The sequence below is a fragment of the Eptesicus fuscus genome, chromosome 18, assembly GCF_027574615.1.
Source record: "Eptesicus fuscus isolate TK198812 chromosome 18, DD_ASM_mEF_20220401, whole genome shotgun sequence".
Classification (NCBI taxonomy): domain Eukaryota; kingdom Metazoa; phylum Chordata; class Mammalia; order Chiroptera; family Vespertilionidae; genus Eptesicus; species Eptesicus fuscus.
The window spans coordinates 41,396,190-41,419,016 of NC_072490.1; the positions used below are offsets into that span (position 1 = coordinate 41,396,190).

Consider the following 22,827-nt stretch of genomic DNA (forward strand, 5'->3'; position numbering starts at 1 on the left):
GGGATTAGCATTTCGAATGCAACACTAAGGATTTGTCTGACTCTCCCACCAGATAATTAGTTACAGAGGCAGAGAGGAACAAAGCAGACACCTACTAACCTGAAAAAATGGAGAATACACTAGAAGAACACATGAGGAAGCAAGCTCTGTAAGACCAGGGACTTCTGTTCTGTTCACCCCTATATTCCTAGTGCCTCAAGGGTGCCTGGCTCTTAACAGGTAGCTAGGAATTCATTCAATACTGTATTTATTGAGTCCTGCCCAGGTATTTATTTTTAGTTTAATCAGTTCCATGAATCTGCACAACAGGTTCTCCCAGCGCTTAGTTTGCAAGCCATTATTCCTGCAACGGGACTAAAACTGCTCAGCTCTCTCTGGCTTTAGACAGTAATCTGCCAGTAAGAGTGCTAGAGGACAACCAGCCCAAACCTGACTCCCTCTTAACCAACCACAAGGCAGGGTGAACTGGCCCCTCTAGTCGCCCTCCCTCACTATGTCCGGCAGTAGATGCAAGAACCAGACAATTTGGGTTTGTAGTCCAAGTGCTCGCGACCATTTTTTGGTAAAGACTTGGCTATTTTTGGACCGGAAGAAGCCGAGTGTCTAAGTTAGCCAACTTTCATCCTCCTACGTGGAGGTTCTGCCAAAGACTGAGAGGGAAACAAGAAATAAAAGCCAAACTGTCTAGGAAATAAATATGCTCAGTTCTCCAAACACGGGCCTCCTTAGAACCACAGCTTTCCCGGGAGCAGGGCGGACCCATCTGCTGCAGATGCTCAGCGGGGGTGAGGGCGCACTGTCCCTGGGAGTCTTCCACGGGGTGTTTGATGGAAAGAATGAATGGCTGACAAACACACATGACATGCAACCTCAATAACACTGATTAAAATGCAAATTAATAATTCTTGCCCAGATTAGCAAAGACTAGCAAACATTAGATGAGGATAATGGTAACCCATAGTCCCTAGCCAAGTAAAATTAGGAATTTCATTTCATCTATTTGTGGGCAAAGATGTGCGTGGTTTTTCCTATCGACAGATCACCTGAAAAGTTGCAATAGGTATTTTGGCAATACCTACTATGATTTTTTAAAAAATATATTTTATTGATTTTTTACAGAGAGGAAGGGAGAGGGATAGAGAGTTAGAAACATCGATGAGAGAGAAACATCGATCAGCTGCATTCTGCACATTCCCCACTGGGGATGTGCCCGCAACATGCCCTTGACCGGAATCGAACCTGGGACCCTTGAGTCCGCAGGCCGATGCTCTATCCACTGAGCCAAACCGGTCAGGGCCCTACTATGATTTTAAATGTTTATTTACTGTGACCCAGAAACTCCACCTCTAGGATTTTCTTCTGCGGTGACACATAAAATGCCCAGCAGTCTGTGTAAAAGAGTGCGTCGCAGCACGGTCTAAAGAGCGGAAGATTTAAAAACCACCTAAATGTCCACCAGTGGGAGAAGGGTTAAATATAAGTTATCACACAACAGAATTCAACTGTTAAACAGTGAGGCAGCGATGGTACACCTGCAATGGGTGAATTCTGTGATATAAAATTATGCCTCAATAAAGCTATTTAAAACTGAGGTAAACTCTGTCTATATTGATATGAAAAAAATGCCATGTCAAATGGGAAAAAAAGCAAGTCACCCAACAGTAATGTGTCATGTGAACCTGTTTTTTAAAAAATGATAAATACTTATAGAAATTTGTCGGCATTCACAATAAACTGGTAACTGTGGTTAGCTCTCTACAGAATAGAATTATAGGGGGCATTCACTAATTTATGCTATGTATTTCCATGTTTTAGTTGTTTACAAAGAGCACGTATTTTGTAGTAAGAAAAAAAGTCTAAAAAAAGATTTGGGGCAAAAGCTTCTGCTGCTAAACACAATAATTAAAAATAACAAAATTACACTTTTGCACATTAGGTAATTAGCAGCCTTCCTCAAACCTTATTTAGAAAACTTCCTTCTGAGAGAAGAGACTCCAGCAGGCGAACTCACTAGAGATGTCACTTCAGCTCATTTAGTCCCCGAGAACCAGGGCTCGGGTCCTGGCTGTGCTCGCTCTTGTCAGCCAGGCCAGGGGCTCCCCTCACACTTCATGCTCACAGGCATAGTTAAAAGAAAATCTTTATTGTATTTGTTTGTATTTGGTAGACTTCCCAGTTTCCCTGCCTTTAAAAATTAACCAAGCACTAATTAATCCTGGCTGTGTTGAATAAAAGGCCTTTGATTAAAAAAAAAAAAAAAAGGACTGCCCTTCAATGCAACCCCATGCTAGTCAAACAGAAAAGGCATGGCCCGGGAGCCTGTTCCTCAGAGATGACATGTGCAGCCCCTGGCCCGGCCGGCCCCACCACACATGACCCTCAGCTCAGGCAGTGCAAAAACCTGTCTTGCCATGGCTCCCTGTGGTAGAGGAGGCACCCACTAGCCCCTGGCGCAGGGATGAGCTGCAAATCGCAGGATGCATTTTCACCCTTTGTAACCCAAGGCTCCGACATAATCCCAGCCGTTTAGGGGGATCCAAACTCGGCAGAGATCAGAACATATAACGGGTATAGGGAAGGTTCTTGTTTTCACACCTTGAACCTGGACAGAAAGGGTGGAGATCCAGCTATACAGCCAACCACCAAGAGTTAAACACAAGCCAAAGGACTGAACACGGAACTGCCAACTCACTTAACCAGGTCACTCAACTCCAAGAATTTCACTGGGAGAAAGCCCCCGATGTACCGTGTGTCATTCATAACAATGACTCCACTTGCCCTCTGACCTCCTGCAGGTCACATACCACAAGTGCCACTCCCTGGCAGAGGTAAAGGGGCCACCAGCCACCTGCCGCCCTCACCCAGCACCCCTTGTGGACACTTTGGGAAGCAGTGTGAGCGAGACGGCCAACAGGGCACTCTACCTGAATCCTCTGCACTTCCTCTACCACCTAAAACAAATATGCATCACCCATTCAGCTGAGTCCTAGGAAGATTTCTGAGGAAGCCCAATCAGATAGGGCAGCGATTTTCAACCAGTGCGCCACAAGATTTCTTTAAAGAGAGTTTTAAATTGATTTTTAGAGAGGGGGAAACATTGACATGAAAACAAAACATAGATTGGCTGCCTCCTTTATGCCCCATCCCCTATCAGGATGGAGTCCACAACCCAGGCATGTGCCCTGACAGGGAACTGAACTGGCAACCTTTCGGTGCACAGGATGATGCCCAACCAACTGAGCCTCACTGCCCGGGGCCAGAATTGTTAAAACATGCAATACCTGACCTTTTAGTCCGGGTCACTGACTTCTTTTCTCTTAGACTGTCAAAAAAATGACAAAAGCCAACACAACAATAGCCGTTTGGTGTGAATGAATCAAAATTATACCTTTTTAAATTTTTTGGTCAGACTGGCAAAAAATGTATTTTTTGGTGTGCCGCAGAATTTTAGTTTATGTGTGCCATGAGATGAAAAAGTTGAAAAAGGTTGAGGTAAGGTATCACCAGGAATACTGAAAGCTCCAGGCACTCAAGGTAAATCCACTCAATCAACCCAATTTTCAGATGAAGAAGTTGATCCTCAGTGCAGTCAGGGAACATGCTGAGCCTCATTCCCCATTAAACAAGTTCCAGAATTGGGACCGATCAAGCTTGGCCTCTGGGTACAAAACGTAAAGCTTGGGAAACACAAACCTCAATGCACAATCCACAGCATTATCCAAAGTCAAGAATAGCCCCCAAAAGAGGATTAGCTCAGAAAATTTAAATATACATAGTTAGAAAAACAATTCAAGAACTTTACACTGAAGCTAGCTAGTAGTGTGTTCAGCTACAATACACACACACGGTCCAAAATGTCAAGGCTGTGGTAACAAGTCAATTAAGTCTTAATGCAGGTTAAAGCTGAGGATGGCCGTGGAAAGTTACCAGTGAGGGAAGAGGCCACACCGGCTGAGGCTGGAGGAGGTCTCCTCTGACAAGCCCTGCCTGCCGTTGCTCCTGCCACAGCTCAGGCTCTTGAGCAACCCTGCACCTGCCTCAGGCCAGGCCACGCAGCTGGGAGCAGGAGAGGAAAGGCCCCAGTTTCCCAAGAGAGTGCAATGTCCCTCCACTACCACCACCTCCCTCCCCCCCTCCCACCGCACTGCTCCAGGCTCTGTGCTCTCGGCTGTCATGGCCCAGTGGCACAGTTAGTGAGGAAGGCTGGTTCCCAGGAGGGAGTAGATCCCTTTCTGATGCCACAGTCTAGAACAAACTCCCTGGACGACCCAATGAGCACTGGTAAATGTGCTGAGGGGGAGGGATGGGAGGCGAGAAACAGTAGCCAGACTGGGCAGTGGTGGGGAAAGAACAGAGGCCTGGGAGGCAGGGCACACGGTCCAGTCCGGGCTCAGTCTGTGACCTGCTGGGAAGTCTCAGGCAAGCCCCTCAGTCCCTCCAGTTCCACCAGTACATGGAGTCTTGGATTAAGTTACCCGTATTTCCCTAGTTCTAATAACTGACAATATGGTGTGAACTGTCCTTCCTCCATCTGCTGTGGAGGCCAGTGAGCCACAGTGGCTTCAGTGAGCTCACATTTACTCAGCACCTACCACGCACCAGGCCAAGTACCTTATCTTGTTCAAGTCTCATAATAACCCATTAAGATACGTAATCGCCTCCCTCATTTTGAGGATAAGAAACCATCTCAGAGGAATGACGTGACCTGGGATGAAGTCTCACAGCACTGGGAAAATGTGGCCTGGTGACCGTGAGAGGACAGGGCTCAAATTCGGGCAGCTTGATGCCAGAGCCCGTGCACTTGACCAGTGGGCTACATCACGACTGTCTCTGGTCCTGGAACCCTAGCTCCCAGGGGTAGCCCCTTTGTTCCCTGGTTCTGAAGCCCTAACTCCCAGGGGTAGCCCCTCTGTTCCCCTGGAACCCTAACTCCCAGGGATAGCCCCTCTGTTCCCCTGGAACCCTAACTCCCAGGGGTAGCCCCTCTGTTCCCCTGGAACCCTAACTCCCAGGTGTAGCCCCTCTGTTCCCCTGGAACCCTAACTCTCAGGGATAGCCCCTCTGTTCCCCTGGAACCCTAACTCCCAGGTGTAGCCCCTCTGTTCCCTGGTCCTGGAACCCTAACTCCCAGGTGTAGCCCCTCTGTTCCCTGGTCCTGGAACCCTAACTCCCAGGTGTAGCCCCTCTGTTCCCTGGTCCTGGAACCCTAACTCCCAGGGGAGCCCTCCCTTCGGATGACAAGCACTCATCTGCCAGGTTGTCCTGGTGCTCTCTGAAAGCACCAGACAGAAACGTCTCCACTGGATGTCCAAGAGCACACACCTAAAACCAAGAGAAACTAGCTGGTCACAAAGCCACAGAAAGAGCGAGGAAAGATGGGGTTCTGAGGACTAGTTCCCTAGTATTTCAGAGGGCCTCGTTTGACCTTCTCAACAGACAAGAGCCAGTGTGCACTGTAGCTTCCGAGGGAGCTGGTGGGACTGCCACGTGCATGCCAACTGCATGTGGATGGCCAGTGTCTAGAACACCTTGCGTCTACCCAGCAGAAGACTTCCTCTGGGAATGCGCTGGGGCTTCACCTTCAAATTTTATTCATGGAAGTGAATTAATAAGCACGCTTTGCAAAAAAAAAAAAAAAAAAAAAAAAATTAACAGAAGACCAGCTCTTCTCTTGATATAAGAGTTATAAAATGGCATTTAAGACCTTTTCCCTAGCTTCTCGGCCCTGAACCAGCATGCCCTGGCCTGGCTATTGAAGTTGGCACCTAGAGTCTTCTCTTTTTGAACAATACAAGTTGTGTAACCAACCAGAATCTGAGAGCAGAAGAGAAGCAACAGAGTCCATTTCCTCAGTCCCAAAGCCTGGGGACCAGCCGGCAGGGCAGCAGAGGAAGTCTTAACTTTAAGTAATAACCTGACCCCAAGGAGGCTTGGGACCTTAAGGGAAGAAACCATCAGCCCCCTATGAGCTAAAACATCTGCGGTCCTCCCTGGCCGTCAGTAGGAATCCCATTCAGAGTGGTGGGCTGGGTAACTGAGGCACCTTGGGGTTCCTCTCACAGCTGTTTTCATCTCTTCTTCACAGAGAAACAGTAGGGGGTCTGTGTGAGAGGAAGAAGGGAGACCAACGAGAATTGTGAACACCAGTAGAGGAACGAGACACTGTAAATAAACCATGGCCCGTGGGGCTGGGAGCACCAGGCGTCCTAGACAAGGTGGTTTGAGTCAGATGAGGATTCCTGAATGCCAGTGCTCACTCTGTCCCTCTATCTGCTGGGTACCCTCCAATTTTCCTTCCATGAAGGCACTGGGAAGACCACCCCACGTGGCATGGTGGTCATGAGAGGCACTACCAAGCTCTTCTGCATGCCTTGTCCTATTGCACAGAATACAGAGTGAGCCACCTCAGGGACAAAGACTAAACAGACAGCTTGGCTGAAGATCAGGTCGAAAGGGAGGGGTGCCTCCATCTCGTTCCTGGAGGGCTACGGTCCACAGCTATAGGTAGTGAGGGAAAGCACCTGAGCATGCTTCCTTTGGGCTTGCTCGTCAGCCAAGCTACCTGCAGGAGATCCAGCTAAGCATCTTACCACGCCTGACGCGATGCAGGAGGAGCCAGAGGCTGCACCACTGATGTGGGTGGGCAAGCACAGAACCCAAAGCAAGCAGTTTGGGAGAAGGGCTTGCTGGGTGATGTTTTGGGATTGTCTTACAACTGTGTCCTCCTCGGTTCCAGCCTTCCTAGCAGTCTAGAGTGAACGTAAATCAACCCTAGAGAATCAGCATGCCCCGGCGCTGCTATTTCTTATTTGAGACAGCCCTGCCTGTGCCAGCTTCTGATCAGAAAGGCCAGACACATTCATGGGACCATGTAAAAAAAGGAGGCGTAGGGTCTGCCTACCTGTCCTCAGACTCTCCGACCGGCTATCGGGTCAGGGAGCATGCTTCTTTTGGGCTTGCTCATCAGCCAAGCTACCTGCAGGAGACTTATTAGCTAAGCATCTTACCACACCTGACACGATGTAAGAGGAGCCAGAGGCTGCACCATTGATGTGGGTGGGCAAGTATAGAATCCAAAGAAAACGGAGTTAAAGCACTCTGCCAGGAAATGACCACACAATCTGAGATGAGAGTCAGGAGAGTGGTGATTATGCCTAAGTACATTCTAGGGGCAGGGGAATGGCAGGTGGCTGGGAGAGACTCACCAAGAGCTCAGAGCAGTGAACAAAGACTCTATACAAAGACTCGATATAACAAAGCTCTATACTGTATACAAGCTAGAACTTTAGCACTTCCTCTCCCGTAACATTGAGATATGAGCACTTTGGGCTGCAGTATGTTTGAGAGAGGGGAAAAAGAAGATCCATTGACTGTCCCCTTACAAAAAGGTATTGAGAATGTGTAAAAAGTAATCGTGCGTGGAATAAGAGAGGTCCATTTCCATTATTAGCCCCTTTTTGACTCCCACACGTAACTCAAAGGCTCATTATACAACAAATTAGTCTGAAAGTTATCTTATTCTACAATCCACACTGGATAAAACTCTGATTTACTACCAGTTAAAATACAAGCAGTGAGCAACCAGGTTGGCTTGCCACAGACAAAGCAATCCTAGGAATACGACAAACTGCCTCTTTGAGTCCCTTAAGATCGAGGAAGCAGCCGACGGCCACGTTGGATGAGATGTTCGCTGGCATCGCTGAGCCTGCTACCACCACCTTCAAACACTCAGGAGGAACAGTGATGCTACAACCCACTCGGCGGGATTCTGGCAGTCCTGCTCACCAAGACGAAATCCAGTCAGCAAGCTCTCACTTGTCTGCCCAGTATGTAGCTCTATTCTTATATCCCTTCCATGAACACTCTGCATACAAGCCTGGGTTCCCTAGTTACTGGTCCAAATGATCTGTCTTCCTAAGTAGATTGCAGACTCTTGGGGAACAAATATCAAGTCTCCTAACCTTTCCCGCACTCACCTTCACTATATTAGTTATCTAACTCTGTGTAACAAATTAATCTACAAGTTAGTGGCTTAAAACAATAAACATTTAGTATTGCCTTAGCTGGGTAGTCCTGGCTCATGGTATCTTGTAAGGTTGCAAACTACAAACCATCTGAGGCCCTGACTGGGGCTGGAGGACCCACTTCTGAGAAGGCTCAACACGTGGCTACTGGCAGGAGTCCTCAGCTCCTTACCACGCGTCTCTCCACAGCGAGGCCTGAGTGTCCTCAACACAGGGCAGCGGGCTCTCCCCGGAACAAGTGATCCAAAAGGCAGGCAGCAAACAAGAGAGCAAGCCCGAGACAAAAGCTGCAGCCTTTTCAATAACTTAATCACTTTTAAATAACCATTCCTTCTGCCACATTCTTCTGGGCGCACGGACTAACCCCGAGCCACATGGGAGAGGTGTGCTTCAATTTGTGAGGCTTCTGTTGTTACATTGTCAAACTCACTAATCAATTCTTCTGTAGAGTTTAATTTTGTTAAGTCCATCCAGTGCATTTTTCTTTTTAAAAAATGTATATTTTTATTGATTTCAGAGAGGAAGGTAGAGGGATGAAGATAAACGGCAATGATGAGAGAGAATCATTGGGCTGCCTCCTGCATGCCCGCCAGTGGGGATTGAGCCCATAAGCCAGACATGTGTCTTCATGGGGAATTAAACCGTGACCTCCTGGTTTATAGGTTGCCGCTCAACCATTGAGTCATGCTGGCTGGGCAATCCAGTGAATTTTTCAGAAATTGTATTTTCAGTTAAGGACATTCTACTTGGTTCACTTTTACATCTCCCATTATGCTCCAGGTTTTCTTTAAAACCTTCAGCATACTTATTGTAACTGCTGTAAAGTCTTGTATGGTGTTTCTATTATCTCTGTAACTTCTCAGTCTATTTATATTGCTGACTTTTTTCCTGATTATAGGCCACAATTGCCTGCGTCTTCACATGTCTAGGAATTTTTGATTAGAAACTATACATTATGATTACTACATTAAGTACCTGGATTTTGTCTTCCTTTAATGAGTTTCAAGTATGTTTTTGTAAGCACTTAAGTTTGTAGAGCAGCTTGATCGTTTCAAAGGTTTTTTCCCTTTCTTTTTAAAGTCAATTTTGATGTATAACATATACCAGACGTACAGTTGAGTTTTGAGAAATGTGTACACTTATATAACCTTCACTACAACCAAGATATAATTTTTTCACCCCAAAAAGTTCTCTCATGTCTCTCTGCAATTGGTCCCATCCCTACCACCCCAAGGAAACCACTAGAGATTAGATTTTCTTTTTCCAGAATCTACACTAATAAAAGAGAAACATGCAAATTGACTGTCCCTCCGCCACACCCACCATCCAATCAGAGTGAGCATGCAAATTAACCCAACAAAGATGGCGGTTAATTTGCATATGCCTGTGTGGAGCAGACTGACACCGTAGAAGGAAGCCAAGAGCTGCAGAAGGGAGCGAAGCGGCGGAGACAGGAGCGGAGCTGAGGCAGCAGAGACAGAAGCGAAGCCCGCCTTCTCTACTTCACTTTGGCTGCAAGAAGCCCTATTCTTGCAGGAATAGGCTCGAGGAAGCCCTATTCTTGCAGGAATCTTCCTGCAATGGGCCTCTAGTCTCATATAAATGGAGTAATATACTACTAGAATGTATGCTTTTTATCTGGATTCTTTTGCTCAGCATATTCAACCACTTTGTTGTATGTATTAGTAGTTCATTGCTTTTTGTTGCTGATGGATATACTACCATTTGTTTACCCATTCATGTGTAGATGGACATTTGGATTGCTTCTAGATGGGGAAATCATGAATAAGGTTGCTATTTAAGTACAAGTCCTCTTGTAGCCATGTTTTCTTGTCTCTTCGGTAAATATCTAGGGGTGACATTCTGGGCTGTATGGTAGGCATACTGTTCTTTATAAGAAAATTTCAGTTTTTCAAAGTGGTCATACCATTTTTAAATTTCTGCTAGCAATGTATAAGAATGCCAAAGTACACATTCTCTTCAATTCTTGGTATTGTCGATCTTTTTCATTTTAGCCATTCTTGGAACATACAGCCCACAGGCCATGTAAGGCCCACAAAATCATTTGGTCTGGCCCTGCCAAGGCATTAGGGATGAATTAATTAAATATTTGACCAAATACAGCAGGCTAATTTTTAAGTTGATAATTTTGTATGGCCCTTGAATTATGTTATAAATATCCAATAGCCCTTGGCAGAAAAAAGGTTCCTCGCCCCTGTTGCAGGCATACAGCAGTATCCAATCATTGCTTAATTTGCATTTCCCTGTTGACTAATATTGCACATCTTTTCATAGGCTTATTGGCCGTATGTACATCTTCTTTAGAGAAATGTCTATGCAGATCCTCTGCCTGTGCTTAAATTGTATTGTCTTTTTATTGAGTTTTAAGAATTCTCTACATATTCTTGATGTAAGTGCTTTGTCAAATATTCATATTCCAAATATTTTTTTCCCAGTCTGTGGCTTTATAGTATTTTTTGAAGCCCAGAAATGCTTAATTAACTAATTAATTATAATTATCACCCAAGGACATGCATTGATTTTAGAGAGGAAGGGAGGGAAGGAAAGAGGGAGAGAGAAACACATGGATGTGAGAGTGAAACATCGACTGATTGCCTCCCACACGTGCCATTACTGGGCATCAAACTCACAATCTGGGTATGTGCCCTGACCAGGAATTTAACCTGTGACCTTTTGGTATTTGGGATGATGCTCCAACTGAGCCACACCAACCAGGTCAGAAATGCTTAATTTAGATAAAGTCTAATTTATCTTCTTTGAAAAATGGTTCAAGCTTTTTGTGTCTTAAGAAATCTTTGCCTCTCCCAAGGTCACAAAGCTTTTCTCCTATATTTTCTTCTAGAAGTGTTATAGTTTTCACTTCTACATCTAGATCTGTGATATATTTCTATTCAATTTTTGTGAATGGTATCAAGACTTGTTTTTAAGCTATGTACCCCTTCCCTCTGGGGCTATATGAGGCATAATTCTTTTGAGGTGTCTACTGAATGCCTCAGTGTTGAACACAGTCACTCACTCTACCTGGAAAGAAAATCATCTCCCAGTCCTAGAAATAGTTCAGCTTAGAGCTTCCCAGCAGCTGTTCTCTGCTTTGCCTAAGTTTTACCCTATGCACACAGATTAATGCTTGGAAAAAGACTTGCGGAGACCCCTAAAAGCAAATGTCTAGAGCTTTTCTTCTATGTCGCTCTTTTTCCTCCATGTTGAACCTGAAAATTCCATTGCCTTGGCTTCCTCAACTTCGTCTTCTCAACTCAGCAAGGCTGCTGGCTCTGCTGGCTTCCTCCTCGCGGCTCCAAGATCCGGAAACTGCCTCCAGCAGAGAGTTGGGGAGAAGACTACAGGGCTCACCTCATGATTTTCATGCCCTCGGGGACCACTGTCCTGGCTGCCTGGTGCCCAGTGTTTGCAGAGAGTTGTTTCGTGTATTTTGTTTTGTTTTCTGGTTGCTTACAGAAGGACACGTTCTACATGGGTGACTCCTTTATCGACCAAAGCCGCCTCCTCCACGCTGAACAGGAGCAAATATTAAATGTATCTAGCCATACAGGATAGGGTCCTCTGATTCAACAACAAGCCCTCATTTGACTTCAGCCTCAAAACGAAAAGCCTTTGGCTTTTTTCTTCCCGGTCCACCTTATCATGCCTAAAAAATGACAGCGATGTCCCTCTCAGTGGAAAGCCAAGCAGGTGAGGAACAACAGGAACCAAATGGTGAACGTCACATGCAGGAGACACAGAAAGCCAGCGGCCAGAGGAGCAGTGTCCCCGTGTCGGGGCTGTGGTGCCCACTGCTCACGGCGGGCAGAGCAGGCGACGCCCCGGCTTCAGAATGAGATCACCAGGCCTGAGTCCCAGTAGTCCACTGAGTGGCTGCCACAACCTTAGACAATTCACGTAACCAGTCCGTGCCTCAGTTCCCCCAGGTATGAAACAGGGTAACTGGCGTGCCCACCTCACGTGGCTAACGTGAGAAATAAAGAATTAGCATCTGTGAGGCACTTACAGGGCTTGGCACATGCTGAGCACTCTGCAAATGCGACCCGGTACTGTCACAAACCAAACACTGGCCAAAGCACCTTCAGCCAAGCACCTTCAGAGCCTCTAGTTCTGACCTCCCGCCCGGGAAGGCATTATTCCAAGGAAGACCAAAAACAGACCCTCCATCTACATAGTCTCAAAATATCTCCCCACAAGTTATTTATTAATCACAAAGGGGAAAATTGTAATGTCACAGTGTCCAGGCCTGGAGGAAAGAGAACCTCAGCAATACTGGGATAATTCAAGATCGGGGCCTCCGGTTCCCACACACTGAGGAGGTCACAGCATTGCTTACGCAGCATCCCTGCCAAGAACACAACCTGAACGTAATCACGAGAAAACATCCGACAAACCCAATCTGAGATATTCTACAAAATCACTGATCCGTACTCTTCAAAAGCATCAAGGCTGAGAAATATACGGAAAGTCTGAAAAGTCGTTCCAGACTAAAGGGGACTAAAGAGATGTGGCAACTGAATGCAACGTACGACCCTGGACCAGGATAAAATAGCTGTGAAGACAGTATTTGGGCAACGGATGACGTCTGAATACAGCCTGCGGAGTCATAGCATGTTAAGGTTAAATATCCTGAGTTTGGATAGCTGTACTGTGGTTATAAAAGAGAACACCTGTGTCCTTAGAAACTGCAGGCTGAACTATTTAGTGATGAGAAAGGACAGATCCCAGTCTACCCCCTTCTCCTAAGTGTTACTGCTCTCTTGATGCTCACCCTCCCGGTGGAGAGCACCGGCCACTTTGGGCTTGAGCACTCGGCCAGGGCCCAGGCACGTGCCAGCACCAGGCTGGCAGACAAGCAGACCAGGCCCGACGAGGAGCAGTGACACACAGAGGCCTAACCTGTACGGTACAGACTGTCCATCCTGTTGACTTCAAGGGAGAATGTATTTGGTCATGAAGGAAAGGTTCTTGGAAGAAGGGAGGATGTGGCTAGGGAAGGAGGAAAGGGAAAAGCATTTAAGGGAAAGAGGGACGTGGGTAAGGGAGGAGGCAGGATGGGGTTCGGCAGGTGCCGGGGCTGGGAGAAGAGCAGCCCTGGGGCATCTTGCTGCATCCCGGTGTCTGACCACAAGGCTACCCCCCTGGCCCAGGCTACAGGGCAGACCCTGGTGACTGCAGTGTCCACGGCAGCGGTCGCCACCCGGTGGTCCGTGAGGTCCGAAAGGTTGGAGACCGCTGGCCATAGCACAGAAAGAGCTCAGAAAAGGAGGATGGGCAGGCCCAGGAGTCCGGCAGTCGGGCAAGATGCCAGACGGCCACCTCAGTCCCAGGCAAAGGACCCACCACATAACACCACTGGCAGCTCCAGCGGTGGGCGCGAGGGCTGAGAAGCTCACTGCTGTGATTCAGTGGTTCACAGGCTATGAACACCTTCAGACAGCACTGCCCCCGCCCACCCCTCCTTGCCCTCATGCCTCATATCACCACAAACGGAGGCTCTTGATGGAAAAAACACATGCATGTAAGTCTCCCTGCATCAAACCCCTGGGGCCATGGGTGGGGCCAGCAGTGGAAATGGCAGACCTGCAACTTTCCTGTCTGCTGCCTCAGAAACCCAGCAGCGAACCCGGCCAGGGAGGAGCAGGCGCACCCGTAAGGCACCCCTCAGGGGAGCTCTGAGTAAGTCCCCTGCACACGTCGCTCCTCCCTGTGTACACGCGGCACTGGCAGCCTTGCTCGCTGGACAACCTGCAAATATTTTAGCTCCAAACTCACCGCCCCAAACAGAAACCTGCTTGCATGCTCCGGTGCCACGTCGGTCAGGATGTTCGTTCACATTGTGTGAGGGTCTGGGCACGATCTGCGGTGTGCGCTGTGACTGCCCACCTGTGCCTGCAGGAAGTCTGTGTCATTTAACCCAGGAATTGGCACCACTTCATCTCCCACACCGCTGTTCATGCTATTAATGAAAATGTCTTCTAAGAAAATGGAAAAGCCCATGAAGAACAGTGATGAGCTTAGAGGTTAGAACAGCCCACAGACTAGAACAAAAGCTAGGGGTGGGGGGCATTTTGAGAAAGGTGGACCAGTAGAAACATAGGGTTGGCCCTGCACATGTCCTAACCTACTGTGCATACAACTCTGTTCATGAAAGAAAGACATAAAGAAAAAGCATGATCGCTCTTGGCACCTGGCACTGGCAAATACTTGACACCAAGTCTTTAAAAGACATTTGTTGTTGTTGTTAATCTTTAACGGAGGATATTTTTCCATTGATTTTTTTAGAGAGAGTGGCAGGGAGGGGGAGTAATAGAGAGAGAGAGAGAGAGAGAGACAGAGAGAAACATCGATGTGAGAGAGACACATCGATTGGTTGCTTCCTGCATGTGCCCTGGCCAAGGCCAGGGATCGAGCCTGCAACCGAGGTACGTGCCCTTGACCGAAATTGAACCCAAGACCCTATTGTCAATGGGCTGACACTCTGTCCACTGAGCCAAACTGACTTGGGCCAGATTTATTTATTTTTAATATATCCTTATTGATTTCAGAGAGGAAGGGAAAGGGAAGAGATAGAAATATCAATGATGAGGGAGAATCACGGATCGGCTGCCTCCTGCATGCCCCCTACTGGGTATTGAGCCGGCAACCCGGGCATGTACCCTTGACCAGAATCAAACCCCAGACCCGTCAGTCCACAGGCTGACGCTCTATCTACTGAGCCAAACCAGCTAGGGCCAAATTTATATGTTTAATGCTATCAATAGCCATAAAACAGCCTGAAGCTTCAGATAATACTTTGGATGTAAAAAAGAATTATTAAGAAAGAAAACTGAAATTATTCAAGTAGGAAAAAATGAGCCCAGGGCTACAGAGTAATCAGAAAGTGCACCTGTGTGGAAAGGGGAGCAAACAGGCAGGCGGAGTAGGGGGGTGGCTAAGCGCGTTTGGAGTCTGAGGGACCTGGCTTACGTTTCAGCTCTGCACCTACTAACCAGCACTTTGTCCTAGATCAGTGATGGCGAACCTATGACACGCGTGTCAGCACTGACACGTGTAGCCATTTCTGATGACACGCGGCCGCTGAGGCGGCCGCATGCCGAGGATGAAACATTTGCGAAATAAATGTTTTTTCCTCAAAGTGACACACTACCCGAGTTATGCTCAGTTTTTTGGCAAAGTTTGACACACCAAGCTCAAAAGGTTGCCCATCACTGTCCTAGATGCTTCACCTGCTCCCTGTCCTTGTTTGTAAAATAAAAATAACCCCTCCTTCCAGGATCCTGTGAAGTACATCGAGCGCTGAGCACAAGTGCCCGCACCTGGGGACTCGGTCAAGCGCGAGCGGCAGGAAAGAAGCTTGGCTGTGGCGGCCAGTGCGCCACCTGCTACCAAGGGACCTGGCCGCCAATAACGCCGGGGACTCGGACACAGGTTCATCAGCTGTAAGTGGCCTGCCCCAGTCCACCCACTGCCCTCTCACAGCCTACGGGAGACTCTGTAGGTGGAAACACCAGGACTGCGTGAAGAAAGGAGATCATTACACCAACTGAAACCACCGGGTGTGGGCACATGCCAAGTGGGAATTCACAATCACTGTGTCGCTGCCATAAAGTTTTTACTATCACGCAGCCTATGAAAAGAGGGCTAAAGGGAAAGGTGCTGTGCAAACAAGATGAAAAGGGAATGTTTAACCTAATTCAGCAAACAAGCTACTCAAGCACTCGTGAAATGTTCTTCCACACAACTCCTGAATGCAAATATTGTGAAAATGCAGATGATGGCATCAGCCCCCAACCGCTGCCCCGTAGGAGGGCCTCACGTGCCTGACAGGGATCCAGCTTCCTTACAGACATTCTTTCCAACGTCCACATTCCCAGAAAAAGCCTTATCCCCCTCGGGCTGGGGAGGGAACTGAAGCTTCGAGAAATGGGTAGGCTGCCCAAGGGCACTGCAGGGCAGAAGCAGAAATGGAAGGCAGGTCAGACAGGTTCCCGAGCCAGGGATCCTGCTATTCGTAACCACCTGTAAAACGCAGTCCACACGACTTCACCTTCCTGTAAACATGATACTAATTGCAAAGTATTTTAAACAGATCATTAAGGCAGCAGAGGTTTGATAGGCCCCTGCAGGCAACACTGAACAAGCAGGTATTTAAAAGGCTAAAAACGCATTTCCTTAAATTATTCTGCAATTCAGACAACTTTCTCTTGCCCTGATTTTATTCCAAATTAATGAAATGTTATTATAAATAAAGGAGCAGATCACCATTATGAATAAATGCTACCAGATAAATCAGCATTTAGAAAACCTGAAAAGTTCTGAACATTAAGACTCCTAACCAGCCACCCTGCTTTCCCCGTGGGCACAATCCCAGCCTGGGACAGGAAACAGGGGTGTTCTCCCTTTGCCGTGGCTGGCACTCTGGGAGGAGGAAAGGCTGCCGACATTTAGGGAGTGTGTTTTGGGTTTAGGCCCAGAGACAGGTGCCTTCACTCGTGAGCTCCAATTCAGCCATCACTAGTTTTCATTAGTATCTTACCAAGAGGAGGTGGACAGGGAGGGGAAATTTACTGGGGGACAGGATATTCGCAGGATCTCAAAGTATCTACCACAGAGATAATTTATTGCCTGCAAAGAGGAAAATGTACCTTGACAAGGGAGAGACCTAGAGCCCTCCCCCATCAGCTCAGTAATTGACCTTATTATCAGTGGGACCACCTGGTGCGATGCACTATGCCGCACACAGCGCCACTTATGGAGAGTCTGACTGTGAGAAAGGTTGTGTGAATCTCACAGCTCCTCCAGACCAAACTCAGGAAACACAGGGGTCAGCCAAACAGCTCAAACACCACACAAAGGAAACGCCAGACACAGGATTCTTCAAAAAGGCAATGCCATTGAAAAAAGTGTGCGTGTGTGCGTGCGTGTATGTAGGTGTGGATTCTTCTAGAGTGACTTAAAAAGCAATGTGAGGACCTTGATTGGATCATAGTTCTTGAAAATTCCAGAGACCTGGGACATTGGGGAAGTAGGAAGGAATATGGACTGGGTATTAGATGATAGAGTGAAGTTATTTATTTTCTTATGTGTGATCATGAACCTGTGGTGATGTAGAAGACTGCCTTTATTCTTCGGAGACTCAAGTGAAGTTCTTAGGAGTCAAGTGTGATGCCAAAAGAAAGCATACAGAGATAAAGTAAATGTGGCAAAATGTGAACAATTTCTGAATCCAGGTGGAGGGCAGACCGCTGTTCACTCTATTACTGACCGTCTTTCCCATATGTTGGACATTTTAAAAAATAAAAACTGGGATAGGGTGGGAAGAGGTGATCCCAGGAAAGGTTGTCCCAACCTCAGTGTGTGTGTGTGTGTGTGTGTGTGTGTGTGTGTACAGAACACACAGGGAGGCCAGTTCACCATGTGAGAAAACACTAGGGTCTCTTTGAGATTAAGATTTCAAAGCTGGGCCCACTGTTCTGTGATGTTCCTTTGAGCTTCAGGGAAAAAAGCTACCATTTCTCAATGCCGGCAGTGTTTTTGTAAAACCCTGTCACCTTCTCCCAGCTGGCTCGTCCCCGTGTCTGTAACATGGAAATAGGCAGGGTGCTTTATCCAAGCCCTCAAAATGCTTGTTTTGTGAGAAACCAATTCTGTCTACACTTCAGCCCAGAACTCTGACTGGACACAGTGAAGGCGGCTAGAGTTTGCTTTGCACTCACACATCCTGACAGCAAACACCCCCAAAGGCCAACACACACACACACACACACACACACACCCTGGCCAGTCCTGACCTCTGGCTGCCAGCAGGCCTACTGCCCTGCACTGGACAGTCTGCTGGACTCCGGGGCTCTCAGCTCCATTCTGCTGTGACTCTAGTCTGAGTGACTCCATCGAGTCACAGACTAGAGACAAAGCCACCAAAACAGGAGGAACTGTTGGGCAGGCAGCTCATGACAAAGCCCCTTGTTTAAAGCATTCCTTTCTGCTTAGACAGCAGTACCTTTCAGGGGCCTCCCAGAAAGCCCAGTGTGGGAAGTCCCTGAAGACGCTTGCCTCTGAGTCTGTTCCACTTTCCTAGCTGGAGCCTCCGGAAGGCTCACCAACTCAACAAGGTGATGTTGCCACTGGGACATGTCCGCGGACAGCGGCCTGTCATACACAGTCTGTATGTTTAGGGAGCTTGAAGAATCGGCTACATATAGCACCTGGCACACCAACTCTCAACCGCCTGGTCTGGACCGGGACCACCTGAAAACCCCCACGCAGTGAGCCAAGCAAGCGCCAGGATGACAAATCCTTGTGAGAATCAAAATCCTCAGCCAAGATGTTAATATATATGAGAAGTCTTCCTCTAGGACAGTGGTTCTCAACCTTCCTAATGCCGCGACCCTTTAATACAGTTCCTCATGTTGTGGTGACCCCTAACCATAAAATTACTTTCATTGCTACTTCATAACTGTAATTTTGCTACTGTTAATGAATCATAATGTAAATATCTGTGACCCACAGATTGAGAACTGCTAGCAGGGTTGCCTAAGACCATCAGAAAACACAGATATTTACATTACGATTCATAACAGTAGCAAAATTACAGTTATGAAGTAGCAATGAAAGTAATTTTATGGTTGGGGGTCACCACAACATGAGGAACTGTATTAAAGGGTCGCGGCATTAGAAAGGTTGAGAACCACTGCTCTAGGACAAAATCCTACAGAATAAAAATCACAGCAACTTGTACATAGAGAAAAAAGTGATTTTCTGCGTAGAAAAGAAACAGAGAGAGTGGTCTGAGGCATCACTGAAATCAGGATGCAGAGTGATGTCCGGCAGAGAAGAGGGTCCACTTTATAGAACGGAGCTGGTCCAACAGGGAACCGGAACAGTACCTGCCCCCAGAACCGGGGGAAGTGTCCGAGAAGAGAAGCACTGAGCCCACTGCCCGGGGGCCGAAAGCACGGGAAGGGAAAAGACTATGACTCCACGGAAGCAGGGACAGTTCATTCAAACTGTTGAGGAGAAGGGTGGCGTGGCCTCATCTTAACAAGACCTCCCTCAGGGGCTGCGGAGTGGACACTCTTGTCACGGGAGCCTGGCCCTTCTGAGGAAGCGACGCTGGGACTAGAAGACTAACAGCTCCAACAAGCCGAACAGCTCACAGGTGTACTTCCTTGAGACCATCTCCACCCCCTTGTCCTTTCCCCAGCCAAGTCATTCCAAATGTACAGCAGCCCCTCAGATTCCTCCTCTTCCCACTGCAAAACGGTGGAGCCCCACAGTTACACTTCACCAGAACCAAGTTTAAGAGGGAAGAAAGGACCTTCCCTGACTGGGTCCCTATCCGGGGGGTTCTCCTTGGCCTGCTGTCTGCTTCTAGGGCGACTAAGGCGCTGGCTCTCACCTCCATTTCTGTGTCCAGGGCAGACACAGCTCCAGCCTTTCCAATTCTTCTCCCCATCACCCCTACTCATCGTTGTCCCAGGACCTACCACCCATTTCCACACGCTCCCTCTACGCCTAGCCTTACGCTAACCAAGAGGCCCCTTTCTAGTCCGGCCTCTGCATGCACCACAGTGGGATCTGCACAAAGATTAAGTAAAGCAGCGAGTGTGTCCCCGAAGGCTCGCGGGGCCAGCACCATCCCCCTGCACACATTCAAACCGGCACACTTCTCAGCTTCGAGGAACTCTGACCTGTCATAATCACATTTCCCTCCCTGAGTCACAAGTATCAAACCCCAGGGAGCAAGTCAGGCCATCAGCATCAATCAAAGACACAAAAATTAGCCAGAGCTAAGCTAAGAAATCTTGGGTTAGAGAACAAAATAGCAGCCATGCCTGCAGTTCCCTTACATTCTAAGGCAGGGGTCCTCAAACTTTTTAAACAGGGGGTCAGTTCACTGTCCCTCAGACCGTTGGAGGGCCGGACTATAGTTTAGAAAAAAACTATGAACAAATTCCTATGCACACTGCACATATCTTATTTTGAGTAAAAAAACAAAACGGCAGAAACACCCTCATGTGGCCCGCGGGCCGTAGTTTGAGGACGCCTGTTCTAAGGCTTAGAGAGAAAGGAAGGCCAGCTGGAGGAGCGAGGTGGGAGGGGAGTGAGGACCCACACACAATGTCCTGAAAACACACACAGTTCAAGCACCCAACTCAGCAGCTGATTTTGGCTCTGTTGTCACAAATTACTACTGTGGGAACAAGTGGGTATTTGTTCAGCAAGGAGAACAGCAAGGCAAGTAGAGACTAAAATGAAAACGTGGCAAACATATACACTTGGGCACTTGTTACAAGATTTATCAAGGCCAGGCAGCCAGGAGAAAGTGGTGAGCAAGAACAGTCTCTTCAGAGATACCTAAAGCCTGGGAGAATTCACCCAAATAAGCCCAGGCCACAAACAAGCGAAGTGGCTACTCCAGCCACTGGACCGAACAAGACCCACGCATACTGCTGCAGGATCCCTCTGGGTGCCGAGGGAGTGTTTTCCGCAGGAACTTCCCAACCTGAGCACAGCGGGGAAGTTATGAGAACAAGTCATTTTGAAATTAATGCCTCTATCCGGGTAGTTATAACCCTTCCCCCAAAATGCAATCGCAGGGACACTCCTAGGCCTACAAGCCAACGGAAGCTTCTTGTTACTTTAATAAAGGGAAGGATGTGCACTAAGAAAATACCCCCCTCACGCTCCCCGCCCCCCCCCCCCCCCATACACACACCGGGTAGCACACATGACAGCAGGTTGGAAAATCTAGTTTTCCAGAAGGGCCGTCTGGGGCTTTTTTCTCCATCAGGAACGGGCCCCTGGTGACTTCGTACAGGGATTCGGGGACCTCCCAGACCCTCTGTGCCTCCTTCTCCATTAAGCCACTAGGTTGCCCAAGTCTCAAGAAAAGGAAAGAAAATTGAAATATAAATAATAAAAGTGGGCTGGGAAAAGGAGGAGCCAGGGGAGGCTTGAGACTTAATTAGGAAAGTTTGGGGCAGAGATGGTGCAGGTGCGCCTGTTCTGGAAGGAAGGGAAGGAAATGTGCCGAAGGGAGTCTGGGTGGGTCCTGCCCCTATCAAAACAGAAAATAAACCCGAGAAAGCAGTTCGGGGTGGGAGGAGGTAGCACTGGGAATGCCATGCCCAGCCAACAAATCAGGTTACTGCAGAGTAGCGGGATTTAAACACGAACGGGAGATAGCGATCGTTTGCGTGTGGGTGCAGGAAAGAAGCTCAGTATCACACTGGGGATTTAGAGATGCGGGTTCAAAGTGCGGGGGGAGGCTAAGAACAGCCTCCGAGAGGGGCTTGGCCCCAGGCGGAAAGTGGTTAGCCTTAATTCGCGGTGACCAGGTGGGAGGGGAGCGAGTTTTAGGCGGTATCTCGGGAGAGGTGGGTGCGGGTGGGAGGAGAGGAGAGGAGCAGGGGGCCCCGTGGCTACAGGCGGCACAGGTAGAACCCGGGGCTCCTGACCCGGGTCCTGGGAATGCCCGGGCTGGGCTCAAAGGGCGCAGGCACCTCCGCCCAAGGGCCCGGGTCCCCAGGCCTGAACTCTTCATACAGGAGGGTCCCCGCGGAGGGGCCTGGGCCCGCGACTCGGGGTGCAGGGCCTCCGGAGGGGCGGGGGTCCCGGACTCACGCATCAACGTGCTGAAGGCCACGACGCCGAGCAGCCCCTGCAGGAAGATGCCGAAACTGTGCATGAGCGCGCCGCTCTCGCAGCGGCCCGCCCCGGACGCGGCGGTGGAGGACCCGCCCGGCAGCCCGCGACTCGCGTTCCCCGCGGGGCCCTGCATGACGGAGCCGCCGGAGGAGCGGGGTCGCCGCCGGTCCGCACAGCCACGCTGCCTGCGGGGGCCGCGCCGCGAGCCGGAGCCCGAGCCCGGAGCCCGGAGTCCAAGCCGGCCCCTCCGCCCCGCCGCCGACTCAGCACCGCGCGTAACCCGACGTCTGAGATCGCAGCGCCCGATTGGCCCGGCGCGGCGTGGGGCGGGCCTCGGCCGCTGGGGCTCTCCCCTCGAGGGGCGGGGCTCCGGCCGGGGCGAGGGGCGGGGCCGTGAGTTCGGGTCACAGGTAGGACCAGGTGAGCCGGGTGAACAAACCCGGGAGTGGGAGGGAAAGCGGCCCTGGGGTCACCGGCTCCAAGTCAGAAGGGCAGGAGCAGGGACGGTCTGTGACTGAATTCCTTTTCCCTCCAAGATAAATCCTTCATATCCTGCAGAATTTATTAAAAATACTCCTGGATTCCACCCGCAGATTCCGATTCGGTAGTTCTGAGACAGGGCCGAATCACCTGCACTTTCCGGAAAGCAGCCTCGATTGTTCTGAAGCTCGTTGTTGAGGAAAACAACCCAGGGCTGGGCATGGAGGCATGTGCCTCCCTATGCGTCCTTCTATTTTCCTCGTTAATACCGGTGTCCTGGCTTATCTTGGAGTCACCAGTCAGCCCTAGTCGACTTCCTTCTTTTTCTCTGCTAAATGTAATTTAAATTGTCATTTCAATCCAATCGCCTTCACTTAGAAATATACAAGGTTTATACTGAAAATATGTGATTATGTCTCTACCTTTTTTATGTTGAACGGGATTCATTCAAGAAAGTCAACTCGTATTTGCCTGGGTCTCCAACACCTCTCTTCACACTTACACATTTCCTCCCACCTAACCCTTTCTGACTCCTTGAAACCTGCTCTCTACCTCGAACAAGGCCTCTAGTCCACATTCCCTTACCTACCCTCTCAAGCCCTGCTGGCGTCTCTCCGGGCATCTCTTGTTGGTGCTGTGGAGTCCCTGA

The 22,827-nt window shown here is 48.8% G+C and overlaps 1 protein-coding gene across 1 annotated transcript in view; it reads right to left on the reverse strand.

The window, feature by feature from the left end:
• Nucleotides 1-21,952, reverse strand: part of STIMATE (STIM activating enhancer) — a 42,814-nt gene extending 20,862 nt beyond the window's left edge. The window contains exon 1 of the mRNA XM_028152842.2: nt 21,675-21,952. Coding sequence (XP_028008643.2) covers nt 21,675-21,831 — 157 coding nt within the window. The 5' untranslated portion in view covers nt 21,832-21,952. The remainder of the gene's footprint in view (nt 1-21,674) is intronic.
• Between the last annotated feature and the right edge of the window lie 875 nt (nt 21,953-22,827).